This window comes from Tinamus guttatus, unplaced genomic scaffold, assembly GCF_059628265.1.
Source record: "Tinamus guttatus ecotype Peru unplaced genomic scaffold, ASM5962826v1 Tinamus_guttatus_pri_ptg000637l, whole genome shotgun sequence".
Taxonomy (NCBI): Eukaryota; Metazoa; Chordata; class Aves; order Tinamiformes; family Tinamidae; genus Tinamus; species Tinamus guttatus.
Window position 1 is genome coordinate 403,259 of NW_028289171.1, and position 18,913 is coordinate 422,171.

The 18,913-nt window shown below is 41.7% G+C and overlaps 1 protein-coding gene across 1 annotated transcript in view; it reads right to left on the minus strand.

Moving 5' to 3' along the window:
• ANKRD31 (ankyrin repeat domain 31) overlaps positions 1-14,890 on the minus strand; it is a 54,398-nt gene extending 39,508 nt beyond the window's left edge. Inside the window, exons 1-8 of the mRNA XM_088535621.1 lie at positions 14,322-14,890; positions 13,492-13,541; positions 12,060-12,142; positions 8,773-8,822; positions 8,135-8,229; positions 7,073-7,119; positions 3,233-3,883; positions 103-368 (exon numbers count right to left, since the gene is read on the minus strand). Of these exons, the coding sequence (XP_088391747.1) occupies positions 103-368; positions 3,233-3,883; positions 7,073-7,119; positions 8,135-8,229; positions 8,773-8,822; positions 12,060-12,142; positions 13,492-13,541; positions 14,322-14,890 (1,811 nt within the window). The remainder of the gene's footprint in view (positions 1-102; positions 369-3,232; positions 3,884-7,072; positions 7,120-8,134; positions 8,230-8,772; positions 8,823-12,059; positions 12,143-13,491; positions 13,542-14,321) is intronic.
• Between the last annotated feature and the right edge of the window lie 4,023 nt (positions 14,891-18,913).

Here is an 18,913-nt window from a genome sequence, read left to right on the forward strand (position 1 = left end):
GATCATTTAAAATCATTAACATGAGGAATGAGCAGTCTGCATCACATTTGTTACATTAATACAAGCAGGAATTTACGAATATTATGCATAATTTTCTCATACTCAAAATCCTTAGCTTTGTTTCTTGTTGTGCTGCCACTGTGAGAAGTCCTGTGTAGTATCTGGCGATAACGGGAATCACAACCTGTGCATTTTCTTGAAGAGGTCCCTCTTAACTGCTTTGCTCTCTTTGATGTTGCTTTGGTAGCTTGTGCACACAAATCGGTCTCCACTGAATGGGAAATTCCCTCCCCAGTAGGTTTTTCATGAAAGTTGCCACACCAGTAGCTTGAAATTACTTCTTTCTCTCTCTGCCAATCACCCACAAGCTGTGGCAAAAAAAAAAAAAAAAAAAAAAAAAAAAAAAAAAAAAACACTACAAGTGACCAGGAAACAAACTATTAAAAAAACAGCTCTAAAAATACAAAGAGTTCAAAGTACAGCATCTTATAAATTACATATGTGCTCACAGCCAACGGAAAAAAACCACAGAGAATAGAGGGTCTACTTAAGTAATAGCTGGAATTCTACAGACACCACAGACAGGTTTTTAGAGAGGATCCTGAAGCACTGCCACATCATGCAGCACTGGGAGAATTAGAGAAGGATAGTAGGATACTCGGAATCAAAACACAAATAATAAATCTAGCCTGGCTGTCAGTGAACAAAAACCGTTATCTGAAAGTTGTTTACTTGGATGTGTGAAATAACCTAACAGATGCATTTTAGTTCCCTACAGACACGAGCTCCTTTCTTGAAAAAAAACTGTGATGTGCAAGATGCCTTATCTAGCCACTTTAATTCTAGTCTTGTACAAGTCCAGAAATGTGTCCAGGGTCAGAAACAGTGTTTCAGAAATTTCTAGCTGCGAAGCTATTTCTAAAAACATACAATCCCAGTCCTGAGCTATCACCACCACAGATGAGACCTATCTCAGTTGACTGCAGCCATCAAGAAGTCAGACACCTTAGATGTCACCATGCATCTTGGTTCTCCCTCCATTCCAATCACCACTGAAGAGGAACAGCCCCTTTCACAGACTGATTCATCTTGTTCTAAAGAGTGTCAGGGGGATCCTAACTAGGCGGTTATACACGTATTCTAGATGCTCCTCCAGATGCTCTAACACAGAGGAATCCTGTACAAGGATGAATTATCACGGGGTAGATAGCTTGAGCTACTCCAGTCGATTTTCCATTTCAGCCCACTGGACGTGCGCACGCTGCGTATCGCTCCCGTTGCTGCCACGGCCTCGGTGCGCATCACCTTATCACCCCCTCGAGTGGCACGCAACGCTCCTAGGGCACAGCCTTGGTGCACATCAACATGGGCACAGGGGCTCTGCAGATTCTTTTGCAGAGACATGGGAAAAATTGCCAGTGTTGCTGCAGAATACAGATAGAAATGGAAGATTTAGTGGGTTTTTTGTTTGTTCGTTTGGGGGTGGGTTTTATTTGATATATTCAGCAAAGTCTCCTGAAGGGGTGATATGCATCCCTAGAAATTACCCCTCTTGGTAAAGACATGAGGTACATTAACAGGAAATTTGCTGGAAACCAAGTATTTTGAAGAGAAAACAGACAAAAAAATGCCATTTATGCTATAACGGATCATATATCAGAACAGAGGCCTATATAGTCCTATGGTTGCGTCTGTAGGACAATACAGGCTCTCTTCTTTTGGGTACCGGTTTCATCCTTATTTCAGAATAAGGATACTGTGAAAAAACAAGGTCGAGGAAAGACCAGAGAAAGCAATATATTATCAGAACACAACAATTACTAAGAAATTAGCCTGAAGTATTTTCCCATTAAACTTCTTCCATACCTTCTGCCTTTAGTAAGATATCAAAAAGCTAAAATAAATTATTAATCAAAAACAGATTATGGATCTCATTCTCCAAAGACCCTGACTCAAAATCTTAAGTGCAACATTGAATAAATCTGTATACTAAGCTCCACAATCTGTGCTACATATTTCAGGAATCTACACTTCATTGAAGCAAGCTTTACAAGTGGCTATGGTTCTGAGCTTTCAGCAACCTGATATTAGCTACCTTTGCAGGACAATTTCTTACACATTGTGATACTCAAATAATGTATCCAATAAAAGATTGAATTAATTGATATTTTTGAGTGCTTTATGCCATTGAGTGGAAGAAAAGTGGCTGTAAAACCACCTTAACTAGATACAGTGGATTATTGTTGATATACAACAACAGATTATGCAGAGCAGAGGATCTGATTCCAGGTTTGCAAGGGATAGCTATTGCACTCCATAGTACAACATGTAGGTCTTACTCTTTCCATCATGATAACCTCACAGGAAGAGATTTTAATGTTGTTTTCACATCCCCCTCTAGACTTCTGCCTCATCGTGTTAAATTCAAAAGACCTGTAGCAGACCATCTTTGCAGGACAAGGCATATGTTGTGAAGAGCACAGGATAAGAGACAAAATAAAAAGAGGGATCACAGGTTGTATCCACACATACTAGCATTCTGAGTGGAGGACAAAAACATAAAACCTAGTCTCAGTTTCTGCAGTCAGTCTCTTGTAGGCAGGGCTAAAAAACACAGACACTCAACACACTGAAATATATACATGAAAGAATGTTCACTAGCCCTGCTAGTCTAAAGGGAAGAGATGGCTATAAGTGTTTTTCCTAATATATGCAAGTGTTTGTATGCTACAAGTGGTGGGAGCTACAGAAGCATAAAACCCAGCACACTGTGGCATGAAAAAGTAAACAGAAGAGGATAAGGTAGGGAAAAGGCTGAACCTGGCTGGTTTATGCCAGGTGTGCTATCAAGGCAAATCAGAATAGCGTTTGGGTACTTTCTTTGGAGATGTGAGATAAACTATGCGAAGGGAACAGGAGTTTTTAAAATTCCTCTGCTAATTCTAGCCATGGCAGTCACTGAGTAAAAGACAACTCGAAACAAAAAAAAAAATAGAAAAATCAAATTTACCAGGATTTCCTATCCTAGCAAACTCACACATTTTTATAAGAATATATTGAAAGAAAAAAAAAAGGAACTTTAAAACAAAAACAATGAGAAGATATTAAGCATGTAAATTAATGATACCAATTTGTTCTCTACTAAGATTTATATCTCCAAGTGTTTTGACTATTCTATAAAATATTCTAAGATATGCATAACTTATACAAGATATACATAACACATATGTACTTGCTCATTCATTGTCCTCTGCAAGTTAGATCCTGTCATGGCTTTTATTTCTTCCACCTGAACTGTGGGAAGCTGAGGCTCAAACATATTTGTTAGTTGTGTATAGTCATCATGTAGCTGGGAAGCACTGGGTTCTGAGTTTAGCTGCTCTTCCTCAGCACTAAGCTGCCTCTGGCTTGGTGCTCCAGGAGCGACAGATCCTGAGAAGGAGTTGAGAGCTGTCAGCAGCTCAGCTGGCAGGGCATCGCTCTTCTCATCTGCTAGAGTACTGAAGGGCAAGGCATAACCCTGACACTCTAACACGTCAGGCAAGGGGTTTAGCATTTTAGGGCTCTGCGAGTCACTGGGAGGTTTGAACAAATCACTGACTGCAAATTCACCCGGAACTGCACTCTGTTCAGAGAATACTTCCAGGAAAATCTTCCCTAACGATGTCAATGAGAGATCTGGATCATTATTATGGGAATGTTCTTTTACTGCGTTATCTGTGTCAATAACGGTCATGTTTGCTCTCTGGCAATCTTCCAAAACCTGTGGAAATATCTCTTGCAGTGTCTGTTCTTTTGGAAACATTACTAGCTCCTCCAGAAATGCATCTAGGAACTGGCTTGTTTCTGGAGAGAGATCTTCATCACTTAATACCTGTGAAATCTAAATGTAAAAAAGTTTACAAAAAAAAAAAAAAGAAGGAATGGAACCTCTTTTTCTAAAAAGCACATAATCAACATTTAATTTGTAAACTATCAATATGCATATATATTATTTACAATTTTTGAATAAAGTAAACTGCAAGAACCTTAGGCCTTTACTAAAAATTCACAAAAATTTTCAGCAAGGGACTGGGACACCAATTTCAAAAGCAGATCATTTCAGCTGATGACGTCCCTTGCAGTGAAAAACTGAAGAACAAGACAGACGAACCATGTTATAAAGTCATATAATGCTACTGACAATGACATGAAATGTTAAGAGGAGTTAAAAATTTCTGTCATCCCAAAACAGTGGAAGTGGACATACTCATAACACAATATAATAAGCAGTTAGTAAAACACAATATATTCTTTCAGCTTTCTTTATGTGTTGGTGTGGATTCCAAGATGGTGTGGAATCACTTGTGCCTCATAAACTTAAGCTCAAAATCTTTGGAGTATCTTTGGGGGCTACATGTCTAAGTTTCCACACCGAGCAACAAAAGCAAAAAAATACAACTGTTCTTGGAAAGGTAACACTTCTGCTGTTTTTCTAATGACTTTGATCTGCTTCTAGGAGATGCACCCACTTTTATACCATTTCTTTTTTCTAATTTCTTGTCATTGAACCACTTCTGCTGGAGAAAATCAGATACCTCAGCAAGTCTAAAAAGCTTTTTCTGTATAATGGGTAAAACAGTGGTGTTGCTTAAGGAACTCTTAAAGAGATTCCCCTTTCAGTACATTTTTAGACTCTTGCTGCCAGCAAGTGGCAATATTGTGCACTGCAAGAATTCTTTGAAGTAGAAGGTAACAAATTTTGACAAAGCTCAAATAGAACAAAACAAAAAGGGCAGAAACCTGATGCTGTTGATTCAGTTGCAAGCCATTATAAATCCCTGACACTTTGTTGAAAAAATATTTCCTAATCAGCAGTTTTCCATCTTGTACATGTGTAGCTAATTGCTCCTTTTCCAGTATTGAGTACTTTTTACTTTAATATATTGATTTACAGTTTGTTTTTAGATCATTTTCCCAATTTGTGCAGTCTTTAAAGGACTGAGGGGAAAAAAAAAGAAAGCCCTGGCATAAGTCTTCTTTTTTTTTTTCTAGAAAGAGGAGGAATAGATTAGAGGATTTGGGATTTTGTGCATGTGTATTTATTTTAAAATAAGCAATAATATAATGTAATGCTATCAGCTACAAGATAACATAAAATTTCCGACAGTACTTTCAATATTTTCTTTGGCAAATTTTAGTAGATTATGTTTTTTCCCCAGCATTAACCTAACTACTCAAGCTTCTTGAAAAGATAAAAATAAAATTGATTTATACAATACCTTTTTTAGGAACAAACTTATAGCAGTATGCAAAACATTCATAATGCTATAGACTATCATTTACATAGACTATTCAGCAGGTAATTACTCTGCACATGCCAAGAAACTGTTCCGCACTGGAATGTCAGAGTGGAGATGCCAGAACTGCTACCCTACTGCCAGCTAAATGGGAGCTTTCCTAAGAAGCTGCAGACAGCAGCAACACTTACACATACTCCTTTCTCCAAGACCCCTGCAGCTGATCTCAGCAGTGCTGTAGAAATGCTCACAACTCAACATAACATTGCAGTGGGCCTTTTTGCTGTAGAACCAGCAACAGAGCAAATTCCAATGAGAGCTTCTTAGTCCAGGAAAAATGGACCTGAAATGAGTGAACTGGGTGGGGATGAATTCAGACCAAAATCAAAAACCACCAAGGGGCTTACATCAGCTGTGGAATAAGAACAATGCAGAGGTAGCAGAGCAGCTGTAAGTAGCATCATGGTTGCAAACAACAGTATACAGACAGATGATAACGAGGCAAAGCCAAAGAACCCTTAATAAAATGCTGCTCTGCTGCTTAGAGACAGACCTTTCCAAGTTCCTCTCTGCTGCCCAGACTTCACTAGCTTCAAACCATGACTGTTGGTAGGAAATAGCGAAGAGGGGGTTAATGTGAGCGGTTGCAGAACCTTCAACTCCTGCTCAAATATTTCTTGGGTTGGGTGATTTACTTATTATCTTTATTGCAATTATTGATGGATTTACATTGTTGATATTTTTTCTTACTGCCTTTTCTGCAAGCTATGGAGGATTCCCTCTATCCTCCAAGGTTTTCTTTCTGTGCATGCCAGTAATTACCAAAATAATCAGTATTCTTTGTGAGTTATATTCATAACACTCAGGTTTTACCAAGCTTATGTAAATTAGCTTTTCTACAGTTGCATCCTTCAATCTGCTTTTAAGTACAAATTTGTGCATCTTCTCTTGCACTGTACTGGCAGTTGTCTAATCTTTGGGTAAACTAGCTTGAGAAATAAGATGGCAGAAAACTACTAAACCAACTGAAAAAAGTGAACGGTGTCTGACAATCAGCTCCCCAAAACACATTTTGCACTTGGTCTCAAACAAACCCAAAGGAAGCAGCAGAAATACATGGCAAAGAAAACTGACAGTACCATTCACCAGCCAATTAGATAGGCTTAAACTGTGGTGGAATTATCCTGGATTCAAAATCACTGAAAAAGGAAGCTGACATATGGGGTGAAATGTAGCTCTGAAGCTATTCCTTAGCTTTTACGTGATCAGCAGTATAACTCATCACTTGCAAGCAGCCCTAGGATTAGCAAAGAGAACAGATAGAGACTGGTACTACCTATTTTTGGCCACAAGTGACTCATTCACAAACAGAAGGCAGTTACAAATACTCTACTGCTCCTCAAAGATCTTCCTAGTGTCTCTTCCATAATTTTCATTTGTTGGAAACATGATGCCATCTGTAGCTTCTTAGGAAGGTTCTGATTAGTTTAAGGCATAGCTCTTCTGGATCCTGTCTCATTACAACATCTTTCATATTTCTTCATTATTGTACATCTCCTACACTTGTATCCAATAAGCTTGCTAAGTGTGGTTCCGACCCAAAGAGTAAAAAGCTGAGAAAGACTCAAGTGAAACAAGGTAAAAAAATAACCTGATGTACTCAGTGTAGGTTTTGACAGCTACACATCTGCGTTTTAAAATGTCAGAATGTACTGTTTTGCAGTAAAATATTCTCCAATGCTAATTCAGTCAAATGATATTTTATGTGCATTCAATTATGAAAATACACTAACCTTTTCCTCTGAATCTTTCAGAAATCCAACCACTTTGGCATTTAAATCTAGGATGTAAACAAATATTTCAGTTGTACTGTCATTGAATTTCACTTTTGAAAGTTCTCATCTTCTCTAATAAAACGACCTCTTCTTCCTGATAAATGCTAAAGTTTCCAACATTCTTAAAAACAACTGCATTCAAGCTCTCTGACAAGAACTGACAATGAGTTCTCTATGTAGGCTCTATTAATCACCAAATTATATTCCTGAGTCACCTTTTTACATTTATTAGCTGTAGTTTGGAGGCTTGTGTTTCCAAAGACCATCATGCAACTGGAACTACCACCCACTTCAGAGGGCGAGGCCTGTTCCCTGCGCTCCATAATTACAATGCAATTAGACAACACAATGGAGCCCATCTAATAATTTACAAAACAAGCTCAAATGGGCTGGTCCCACACCCCCGGCTCCCATAATCTCACTTTGATATTCATCAGAGTTTCTGGGAAACTATTTTGTTTTCCCAGAAAAAAAAAAGGAAAACAAACAACAAAACAGAATTATCTACTAGGACAGCACAAATTTGTACAAACAGGGAAGAAGCAACACATGAGGCAGAACTGCCTTGCTGGGAGCAGATATGAATGGGAGCACAAAGGAAGTAGCAGCAGGGCGTTACATTATGGCCAGATTTGGGAAAGGTCTGGCAAAAGTTTTACTTCTCTCAGGAGTATCTGTGATTCAGGGAATGTCAGTAAGCAGCATGTTGTAGGACCCTCAATGACTCTTATTCACATTCATGCTCTTCTTACATAAGGCACTTGGGCACCCCTCAATCTGTAACTTTCATCAGAAAATTCCACAGGAGTGGAACAATTTTAACTTGGCATCACTCCCTTTTGAAAGCAGTTGTTATTTCAAAGAATTCTAACACAATACTTCCAAAACAACTATGAAAACCTGTTGTCAAGGCCACATATAGTAAGATTCCAAATAAACCTATGTGGATACTCATCTTCTGCATCTCATATAATTCGGCCAGTTAGAACAACTTTCAGTTTTGTATAAAATAAAACATACCTACAGAATTATTTTGCTGTCTCCCTTCTGCAGCATTCAGTGAATTAACAGGTTCAGGAAATTTTTCAGAAACTGAGGGACAGTTTATCCAACCCCTAGGATTAAATAATGTAATAAAAAAGTTCAGAAAGAACTGCAATCTAGTCATCTTAAGAATATTTTTACAATAGTTAAGATTTATGAAGATTTGTGCTTACAATTATTTGTAAGAGCAATTGTAGCCATTTTAGAGGTAGCATGCGCAGTTCAGAAGGACACGAAGAACCTAAGATTTTCAGATTTCTAAGATTTCTAAGTGGACTTGGCTATCCTTTTTTAATACTTATTTTTATTTCTTCTATTTTAAATTCTATTTCTATTGAAATCCTTTTTTTTTTTTTTGACAAAGAGGTCTAATCTCTCTATTATAAATTCTTGGATAACAATTTTCACTGAGTAGTCTTTATGTGATAACATCGATAAGAAAAAATACAGAAACAGTTTGACCCATACTGGATACAGAAGTACCTCTGGCATAAACACACATCCTTCTCTAAGCAAGCAAGAAAACTGCTTCAGAGCAGAGCACTGGAAATAAAAGAACATTGTTTAATTATAGTAGGGCTGAATGGAATGTATTTGTAATGTACTGTACTCACTGCAGTAGAGACTGAGATTGGTCAGATTCATTTGTCTCCTGAGGTATCTGCTTTGAAAAAAAAAATAACAGCTTAGTAAAACGAAGTATTTTTCAAATTATTTTCTCAGCATTACTACGTGCTGCTTCTTTTTTTAAGTTTTTTGGAAAATTGAATTTTTACATCAGATCTTTATATACTTAACTGTATAGACAGAAAAGACATTCCGATTAAGTCCTTTTTCTATTTGTGGTATTTGAAAAAATATTGGAAAATAAATCAAGACTATGAAAGGAATCCAAAAGGAAAATACACCTACTTAATTAGGATATGATTGCTTAAGGCTTCAGCTGTTTTATATATCAAAGACCAAAATACAAGTTAGCTTTATTTCAACTCCTAGTTTGACCTTTTTTGGTATAATCTCTTCTTTCAATCAACAATATGCGATGCTCTCTGTGTGAGTGGAAGACTGTGGATTTACAAGTAGACTGCATGCAATTTCAAACAATTATTGACTTATAGGGGGAAATGTGTACAGAACTTTGAAAACATGGGCAAAGAACACCTTGGTGTGGGCATGAAATGACAACGTACTTGCATGCATGTATAGCTAGTAGCCAATGACAACCATTTTAATAATGATCTGAAGAACAGCAGATAGAAATTACCCAGTAGGAATGACTGCTAAAAGGCTCCATGGAACAGATTATTTAGAAACAGCTTGTGCAACACTAACTGACTGATTTTATTCCAAAATACAGCAATGAAACAGTTGGCAAGAAGTCAGTGACTACAAAATATACCCTTTGTATGAATCAACATGGATGTTTATACAGAACCTTACCCAGGGACCAGCTGAGGTCAGGAAGTTAGCAGTGGAACTAATAAATCTCTTTGCCCGGGTAATGTTGCTCTGAGACTTAAAGCTCAATGGACCACATTTACATGTCAGGAGAATGAGGGGATATGCACTCTGTTAAAGTATTATGCTCTGAGGAAAGTCAGTGAGTCACTCATATCAACATTGAGGGGGGTGCTTCTTAAGTCATAAAGGTTATAAAAATAGCATTTTTATGGTCACTGACAGGAAGTAACAGGAACAGCATTTTGCCCTGCTCTCTTCCTCCCTGTAATAAAATTCCTACAAACCTCAACACTTCAACTGATTTTTCCCACTTTAGCATTTTTACAGCCACCTACTTGAGCGCATTCTGGATGTGTTCCAAAAGAAAAAGACAAAAGCTTTAAAGTTGCAAGTGTCACCCAACACCTTAGAAGCATTCCACCCAACTAGGCAAAGGAGGGGAAAAAAAAAAAAAAAAAAAAAAAAAAACAAGGCAAAGGAACAGGTTTACAGGCATTAGGCCTGCTTAAATAAACCCTGGAACACAATATTAATGGAGATAACTTGACTGGCTAGTTAGAAAGGACCCAGGAGCTATAAACTCTCTCGTTTGTATATATAATAGGTCTGCTGCATCTCTGGTAGAAGAAAAGCCTTACTGACTTTCTTATACACGATAGAATCAAAGTTAGGGCTCCAAATCTCAATCCACACAACCTTCTTCAAGCACAAGCAGTCCAGGACTCTTCAAAACAAGCAGAACAGATGTTACATTTTCTGAAGAAATTCACAGCCATTCTGGGCTGCATGATCCTCATATTACATCAAGATATTATATTCACGTAACACAATTTCTGAGGATGCAGCAAGAGAACAAGTCTCTATGAGTCCCCCTTCCATGTCAGCTCTCAGAGTGCTTGAACAGCTACATTGCTGCCATCGCATTATGCCAGTATCTACAATAACAGGCTAGTTTCTTCACAGCTTTCAGTAAGATTTAAATCAGATGCTGACCCTACACTGTGGATGAGCAAGCTGTCCATGGCTTCATTTATAGATCTGACAAAAAAGAATAGTAAGTGTTACCCAAGCTATCTGGTGGGAAGTACAAGGGAACTCTCCGATTTTCTAACTTTCTGGGGAAAAGAGTATCATCCTTGTTAGACTAGGGAGAAGAATGCCTTTGAGCTTAAAGTGATGCCAACTTAATTGGATTGCAGACTGGCTACACTGGTGAGAGCCACGAAGCCAAGGACTCAGCTCTGTCAGTAGACTGTCAGATCTGCTACCAGAGGAGAAAGCAAAGGGCCACTCTCCTCCTTCTCATGCAGAGAGGCATTTTATTCAGCATTTCAGATTACTCCCAGGTTTCTTTTTCAAATATTTAGTTCTCCAAATATCAAATCACATTTAACCTTGGAACAACCAAGGGTGTATTCTGGCATCACTGATCAAGATGGTTATCTTTTACCTGTTGAAGGAAATATATTACATAAAGATCACATATAACAAGATTTTGCAATACGTATTATCTTGGTATTACCCCAAGATTTCTTGTGTAAGAATGTGTAAGGTTGGAAGGGACCTCTAGAGGTCATCTAGTCCAACCCCTCTGCTCCAGCAGGGTCACCTAGAGCACGTGGCACAGGGTGGCATCCAGGCAGGTTTTGAAGATCTCCAGAGAAGGAGACTCCACAGCCTCTCTGGGTCGCCTGTTCCAGTGCTCCGTCACCCTCACTGTTAAGAAATTTTTCCTTAAGTTCTTGTGGAACTTTTGGTGTTTCAGTTTGTGGCCATTACCTCTAGTTCTGTCGGTGACCACCAGTGAAAAGAGGTCAGCACCATCCTCCTCACTGCCTCCTTTGAGGTACTTATAGACACTGATCAGGTCCCCTCTCAGCCTTCTCTTCTCCAGGCTGAACAGGCCCAGCTCCCTCAGCCTCTCCTCGTAGGGCAGATGTTCCAGGCCCCTGATCATCCTTGTGGCCCTGCGCTGGACTCTCTCCAGCAGCTCCACATCCCTCTTGTACTGTGGAGCCCAGAACTGGACACAATACTCCAGATGTGGCCTCACCAGGGCTGAGTAGAGGAGCAGGATCACCTCCCTCGACCTGCTGGAGACGCTCTTCTTAATGCAGCCCAGGATCCCATTGGCCTTCTTGGCCACGAGGGCACACTGCTGCCTCATGGTCAACTTGTGGTCCACCATGACACCCAGGTCTTTCTCTGCAGAGCTGCTCTCCGTCTTTGTCATAGGCTTGTCATTCCTCAAATTTGAAAGGTCATACCAGGCAAGAGACTTCAGCACCCTTCTGTAGAGAATCTGGCAACCATCCTCCCACAAAAGCCATTTCAGCATTAATTCGACAAGTTATTTTGTGCATAAGGAATGGAACACCCAATGATTTTATTAATTATTAGGAGCTATGTGTAGCAGAAAGTTTGCTGTTTCTATACATACTGAATTTATCTGATTTTCTTCCTTCGAAGTGTATGCATCATCACGGAATTTATGCATAAAACCGATCTCTGGAGATTTGCCTTCTAGGGAAGGCAAGAAAGAAAAAAAAAGGTAATTAAAGGCTGACTAAACACATTTTTACTTTCTTACGGTTACATAAATTTTTACATATCATAGTAACCAGCTAGGGGAAAAAATTATATCCCTTAGTATTCTGAAATTCTTCCCAAGTCCATATTAGAAAGTAACTGAAACTCTTCCCGAGTCCATACTAGAAAGTAACTCTTTTCTCTCTCTCTCTTTTTTTTTTTAATTAAGAACAGGAAATTTAGTAAGCTGCCAATCCATTTAACTAAAAATATTTGTAGTCCTTTACAGAATTTTTTTAAGGACTATTCAGGGGAAGTGCTTCTTGGCGGGGTGAGGGAGAGAGAATTAAAAAAAAAAAAGAGAAACCCTTACATTTGGACCTTTAGGTTTCAAAACTGCATCATTGTTACTGACATTAACAAAACACTCAACAAATTTACCTTTGAAGTAGGTCATTCTCATTACCACAGTGCTACAGCACAAGCATGCATTAATATATGCTACGTGCATAATGAAATATTAACTCTAACAAACTAAATCTAAACTATCATAAGTGGAACCCTAAAAATACCATTAGTAAACTATTATATTTATAGAGATTAAAAAAATCCTCACTCTCAGCAATGTAACAGTGAGTCAATAAACATGCTTTAAAACCCACAGACTGAATGTTGCCAAGCTTTAATTCCAGTGGATGGCCACAGGTAAATTCAGAAGGGGATTGTTCCTTCCACAGGCAACACTAGGGAGGGACCATGGAAAAGTCTGGCATCAGGAATGACAGCAAAGTAAAGATTTTCACACATTTCAATGAGCTATGGAAAAGTTTTCCACTGCCTCAGAGTAGGCTGGTATAAAATGGTAGTTTTGAATCCACTCAGCTCTTTAAATTGGTAAGACAAACAAACCAAAAATCTTGAAAAGCGCTAAGAACACCTTGTTGAGCAGGCCGTCAAAGTTTGCATCACCAGAACAAAATACACCGACACACAAGTAAGAGGCATTATATAAAGAAGCCAAGGAAGTACCAGTAAAAACATTTGCAACTACTACATGTTTGTTTATGCAACCTACTTTTAAGAGAAATATTTGCAAAGATATTACGGCTTTAATAAATGAATACACACTACACTCAAAATAATATACTTAAATGCACATATCCAAATGTTGCACATTACGCTTAAAGAGAACAGATATATGTAACAATATTGAAGTTATTTCAATACTATATGCTAGTTACATTTCATGTATTAAATTAAAATATTATGGACTCAAGCAACATCCAGAGAAAAGCACACAGAAAAAAAAAAACAACACAGACTTAAAAAGGAAACTCTCTTACCTTTGGCAATTCTGATTTCAGTTGACACATCCTTATTTAAAAAAGATAACCTTTGCAAAAAAAAAGAAAGAAGGAAGGAAAAACAGTTGTCAAGCAGGTGTATCATCTTATCAACCCTGCAAATGGAGGCCAACATCACTTTTTTTAGTCAGACTGGGACATCTACTAAGCTCATGCTAACTGAGGACTCCTCTAACACCAATGCCAAATTTAAAGCATCCCCAAACTGAGAAAATTCACCTGATCTTGTAAATCAGTGGGGAGACCTAAGCAAGGAAGCACATTGCTGCTTTACACATACTCGGCCTGTACTAAGGCACAAATATAGTGCAAACAAAAAGTGAAACCGCTGGGCGGACTCTACCCCGCAGAAGAAAGAAAACATCAGGAGCTCCCTGAAATGGAACCTGCAGAGAAAGAGCTGCCTTGGCAGTTGTCTTGCCTGATAGTATTTAGTTTTCTCCACTCAGGATTCTGGCATGCTTATCTTCCCCTGACTGTTATTCTGTAGGATATAAATGTACAGCCCACGGGATGTACAACCAATGGGTCCATTTTCAGAGCTGGCAAGCATCAGTATGAAAATGAACAAAAACTGTTTATTTTTGTGTAGAACACATAAATGCCCTAACACACACAACGAAAATACTTATTTTTGAAACAGTGTAGTAGCAATGCAAAGCGGCTGCCCCGCAGCAGCCCGGCTCCGCGGTGTTTCCGAGGCACGCGGAGGCGGCGCGGGACGGGGCACTCCTCCGCGCCCGCCCGGCCCCGCGCCCGCGTCACCTCCTGCTCTGCAGCTCCTCTCCCTCCACATCGCTCTCTGTCACCGAGCCCTCCACCACAGTCTCCTCGCTGTCGCTGTCCCCACCATCACCCCGCTCGCCCATGGCGCCGCCGCTGCCCCGATCCCCTCAGGCAGGCGCCGCCGCCCGGTCCCGCCCCCGACGCCCCCGCGGCGCGCGGGCTCCGCCCTGGCGGCCATTTTGTGAGCGCCGCTCCGCGCGCGGCCGGCGCCCCGCCCGTGGAGGTGAGGAAGGAGCTGCTCAAACACGCGCGAGGGTAGCGTGGCGGCCGAGAAGAAACCAAAGGCAGCTCCGCCTTGGGAGGTGTTGGGAAGGATGGTGCCGGCCATGGGTGACGGTTGTGGCTGCCGCTGCCTCATGGCAGCTCTGTGCCGCACATATGCCTGCAGCAGGGCATCGCGCCTCGCACCTGCCTCACCCGCATCTCCATCCACGTTGTGCCTTTTTCCTAACCTGCGCACTGCCAAGGCCACTTCCCCAAGCACGATGTATGCTTCGTGTGTCAGACAAGGAATGCATTGGGCAACCAGCCGACTAGTTGCCAGTATTTGGATCTGATGCTGCAGTGCGTCTGTTGGAAAAGGCAGTGGCATTCTCCCTGATGACAGGCCTGTTCCTGCCTCAGTTTTGCCTTCCACCTCTTCCAGTTGTCAGTGCTGCTCCCGTGGCCTCTCACAGCAGTGGCAGGAGCTGTAGGCGGACTAGGGAGAGAAGTACTAATACCAAAAGGGCTTATGACAGAAAAATTTCTCATCTATTTACACAGAAACAATTCCAAATCATAGTAATGATTCCTGTTCCCAGGAAACTTGATGATGAAATTTGCATTTTTATCACTTGCCAAATTAAGCTCACCACAGAATATTAAAAAAAAAAACCTAAAACAAACTACTTTGCAGAAAGGATGGAAAAGATAGCAAGATATTAAAGGTCACGTTCAATTATAAATCAATTATACATAGATGTATAATTGCGCACAAATTGCTATTTTGGTCTGACTTGGTCCTATCCCAAAGCAATTACAGAAATTGTTTTGCATATCATCAAATTACTGCAAAAAAAAAAAAAAGCTTGCTAGGAATCTTTTACCCTTTTTAGGTAATAAAGAGATACTTGAGAAGACAGGAGTGTTGAGAAAGGAGTCATTGGAAAAAAGGCAAAAAAAAGGAGTAGTAAGTCATCTGGATTTAGACTTGTAACTGTGGAGATGTGAGAAAAGTATTTTGCCATATTCAATAACAGAACTAGCATGGAAAAAGAAACAGTGATAATATGTATTTTTCTGGAGTTCTCTGGAAATCTATTTTAATCAGTTTATCCTTTCTTGAAGATTACACTTACATTCTGCAACATGGTGAAGGTACTTGAAGGTACTTTGAGTAAAATGGCACATGCAAGAAGCAGTTTTGGAAAAGCTGGCATGTAAATTATCTTCAGCAAAGGCCTGTCAGATAATACTTTGTTTGCACCTCTAGTTGCTCGTGCCTGGTGACACAAACTGGCTACACAAAGTGGGAATAATTAATTGTAACTAAGAGCAGCAGGTTGCATGTGATACATAGGAGGCAATACTTTGAAAGAGACTGAGGAGCTTTATATGTCCCAAACACTCATGTGCAAAAGCCAGATCAAAGAAGGAATGCCTTATCTGGGCCAAAGCCACAAAACCAAGTGGGTTGTGTCTAAGTGGGTTGCACTCTGTTGAACACCAGGAGATGCCAGTGCTTTCCACAAGCTGCTAATCACAGTGGCATTTTTAATGGCGCGGTGAAGCACACCCACCTGGTAACTACCCGTGCACACGGTGGGTTGACATCACTGTGTGTAAATGATGCTCTGGAACAACACAAGCTTAAAACCGCTGCCCTGCCCTGCCCGCCTGCCTCCGCCCCGGCCGGCGCGGGAGGGAGGCACAGCCAGGCCGGGGCTCCCGGGGCGCGGGGACGCCCGTGTCCGCCGCTCGGGCGGGCGGGGGCGGCGGAAGCTGTACGCGCCCGCCCGCACCGAGGCGCCGCGCACCCAGGGCGCGGCCGGGCTCTCGGGCCATCAGCATATGCAAATAAGGCGGCTGCCGCCGCCCAATCAGAAGAGAGGGCGAGGGCAGCACGGCGGCCCATTGGCGGGCCGCCCATGGCGAGATGGCGTGTTCTCCGCTCCTGATGGCGCCGCGCGCCGTTGGCCCGGCGACGCGGCGAGTGACGCGCCATGGGCAGGGCGTGCCGCGGCCCCGCCATTGGCTGCGCGGTGGGGCGACGGCGGCGCCGGGGCTGTCGCGCCCCGTGTCCTTGCGCCGCCGGGAGCCACCGCGTCACTCTGCGGCGCGGCGGGAAGGAGGAAGGCAGTGGCCGCGGGCCGCCACGGTGAGCGGCCGCCGTGGGGACGGGCGCCGGTGGGCGGCGCGGGCAGCCCAGCACTGCGACACGGCGCCCTGGCGGCGGCGGACGCCGGTGGGGCGCGGCGGGCGCGACCGTTGCCGCCGCGCTGAGCGTTTCCGCGGAAACGGCGCGGGGGGGCGGCCGTTACTGCCGGCCTCGCCGCTGCCCTGGCAGCGCCCGCCGCGCCGTGGGGCGGGCGGGGAAGGTCAGGCCGGTGTCCCGGGGCCTTCCCAGCGACACCGGCGGCCCCGGCACCTGCCCGGGCCGGCGGCGCTGCCCGGCAGGGCGAGCGCGGGGGGGCCGCCCGCGCTTCGCGCCGCAGGCTGCGCCCCGGGCGTGGCGGTGCCGCCGGGCGGGCGGGTGGGCGGGCGAGGGTCTCCTGCGTGCGCACGAGCCGCGATGCCTGGCAGCTCCAGGAGGTGCCTCCGTCCTGTCGTGCACACACGCATATATATGCATATATATATGTATAAAACCATATATATGTGTTTTTTCTTTTCTCGGGATTGGTCTGGCCAGGATTTCGCTCGTTTGCTTTTGCCACGGAGTGCCTTCATCACGCTGTAGCTGCTGCTGAGTCAGGCAACACAGGATGGGACATCTGTGCTGCCTGTACAAATGGCATCGCAGAGGATGGTGCTCCGGCGAGGCCCGTGGCAGATCTGGGCTGCCCACGCCGAATAGCCGTGTAGCCAAGTGCCTGATCAGTGCTCTAAACCATTATGTCCAACCTGTCTGGTTGGCTTTTCATGCTCTGGTCCAAAATTTTTGTATTTTTTTGCTTTCTAGACTTAATTGCCTTACTTAACGTTTTCCTGGCAATGTTTGATTGCGCAAGAAAGGTAGATAGGAAGCAGATAGGACTGATTTCTTTGGAGCCACCATTGTGACATTTAACAGAATAATGTTAAAGATGCAATTTAGCGTCATTCTTTAAAGATACATCTTGCTAATTTTGAGCTATAAGCCAGTCTTACCAAGGAAATATTGTTAATAGGATCACAAATGTGAACTGATCGTAAGTTTTTTGGTTCTTGAGATTTTGACAAGTACCCTGTAGTGCAGCATTTATGCAAGATCTGTGTGTGGAGTGTTCCTTTAAGGTTTTCTAGAATGTCAACTATATAATAAACTAAAATAACACTTGTCAAAAATGGACAGGGACTTTAAAAATGCTTTTAGGTTAGGAGTTGCTGCCAGTCCATGGAGCCTATGGTAAACAGTGAGACACCTTCTATTTTTATATACTGATAGCAGCAGTTAATTATAAGAATATTGGACAATAATAAATGTAATGGTTAGTTGTTTTCATAATGCATTTTTGCATCATGAATTTTTGGGAAAGCATTTTACACTAGTTAACACAGAAATTCCATCCGTGTTGCTTATAGATGTCAGAAGTAAATACCTGAGGAAAGGTTTGGAATCTTTTTAAATTTAATACCATTTTTTTTATTGGCCAGTATAAAATTCTGATAATTGAAATCACTAGGCATTGCATTATTAATTTTGGAGCTAGTAGGACTTCGTATGCTCATGTGGTACGTGCTAATTCTGATTCGTTCGGAGAAAGTTAATTTTTCAAAACGTTAGTGATTTCTATCTCTAGGCTGTTACTAGGCCCTTTCTTTTTGTTTTGTTTCAGAATCACTAAAGTACTAAATCAGAAGCACTAAAACATTCCTCTGCTATGTTTTATTTTATTTTAGAATTTTAATTAAAATGTACCATCTATGCTGCAGAGGAAAGTCCATAGTACTGATGTGGAACAGAAGTTTTACAAGAGCATAAATCTGCCAAGCAGTGTAGGCATTATATTGTACAGAGAAAAGCAAAAGATAATACTGACTTTAAAGGACTTAGAAAAGGAGGTGTGGGGAGGAAGGGGAAGAAACAGAAGAAATAAAGATTCCTGCCAGGAAATAAAAGACTTTGTTCCTGCAAAATGCAGTCCATGGTGTTTCCCCAAATGGTCCCAATGTTTCCATCACTCACAAAAGGACTGCCACACATCCGTCGTGCTTCTGCCTGTACCACTGAGCTTGGAATAATAAGAGTAATAGCAATAAAAGGAATAATATTAGAAATAGAGTCTTCCTAAAGCCTAAGGGATAGGTTGTTACTTACCAGGATAACACAAAGAGATTTTATTTTCCTTGATGTGATAACGTGTAGAGGTTGTAATCCCTTATGGGAATCTAGTACCAGGTTTGCCTGTGTAAATAATGAACAGATAGTCTC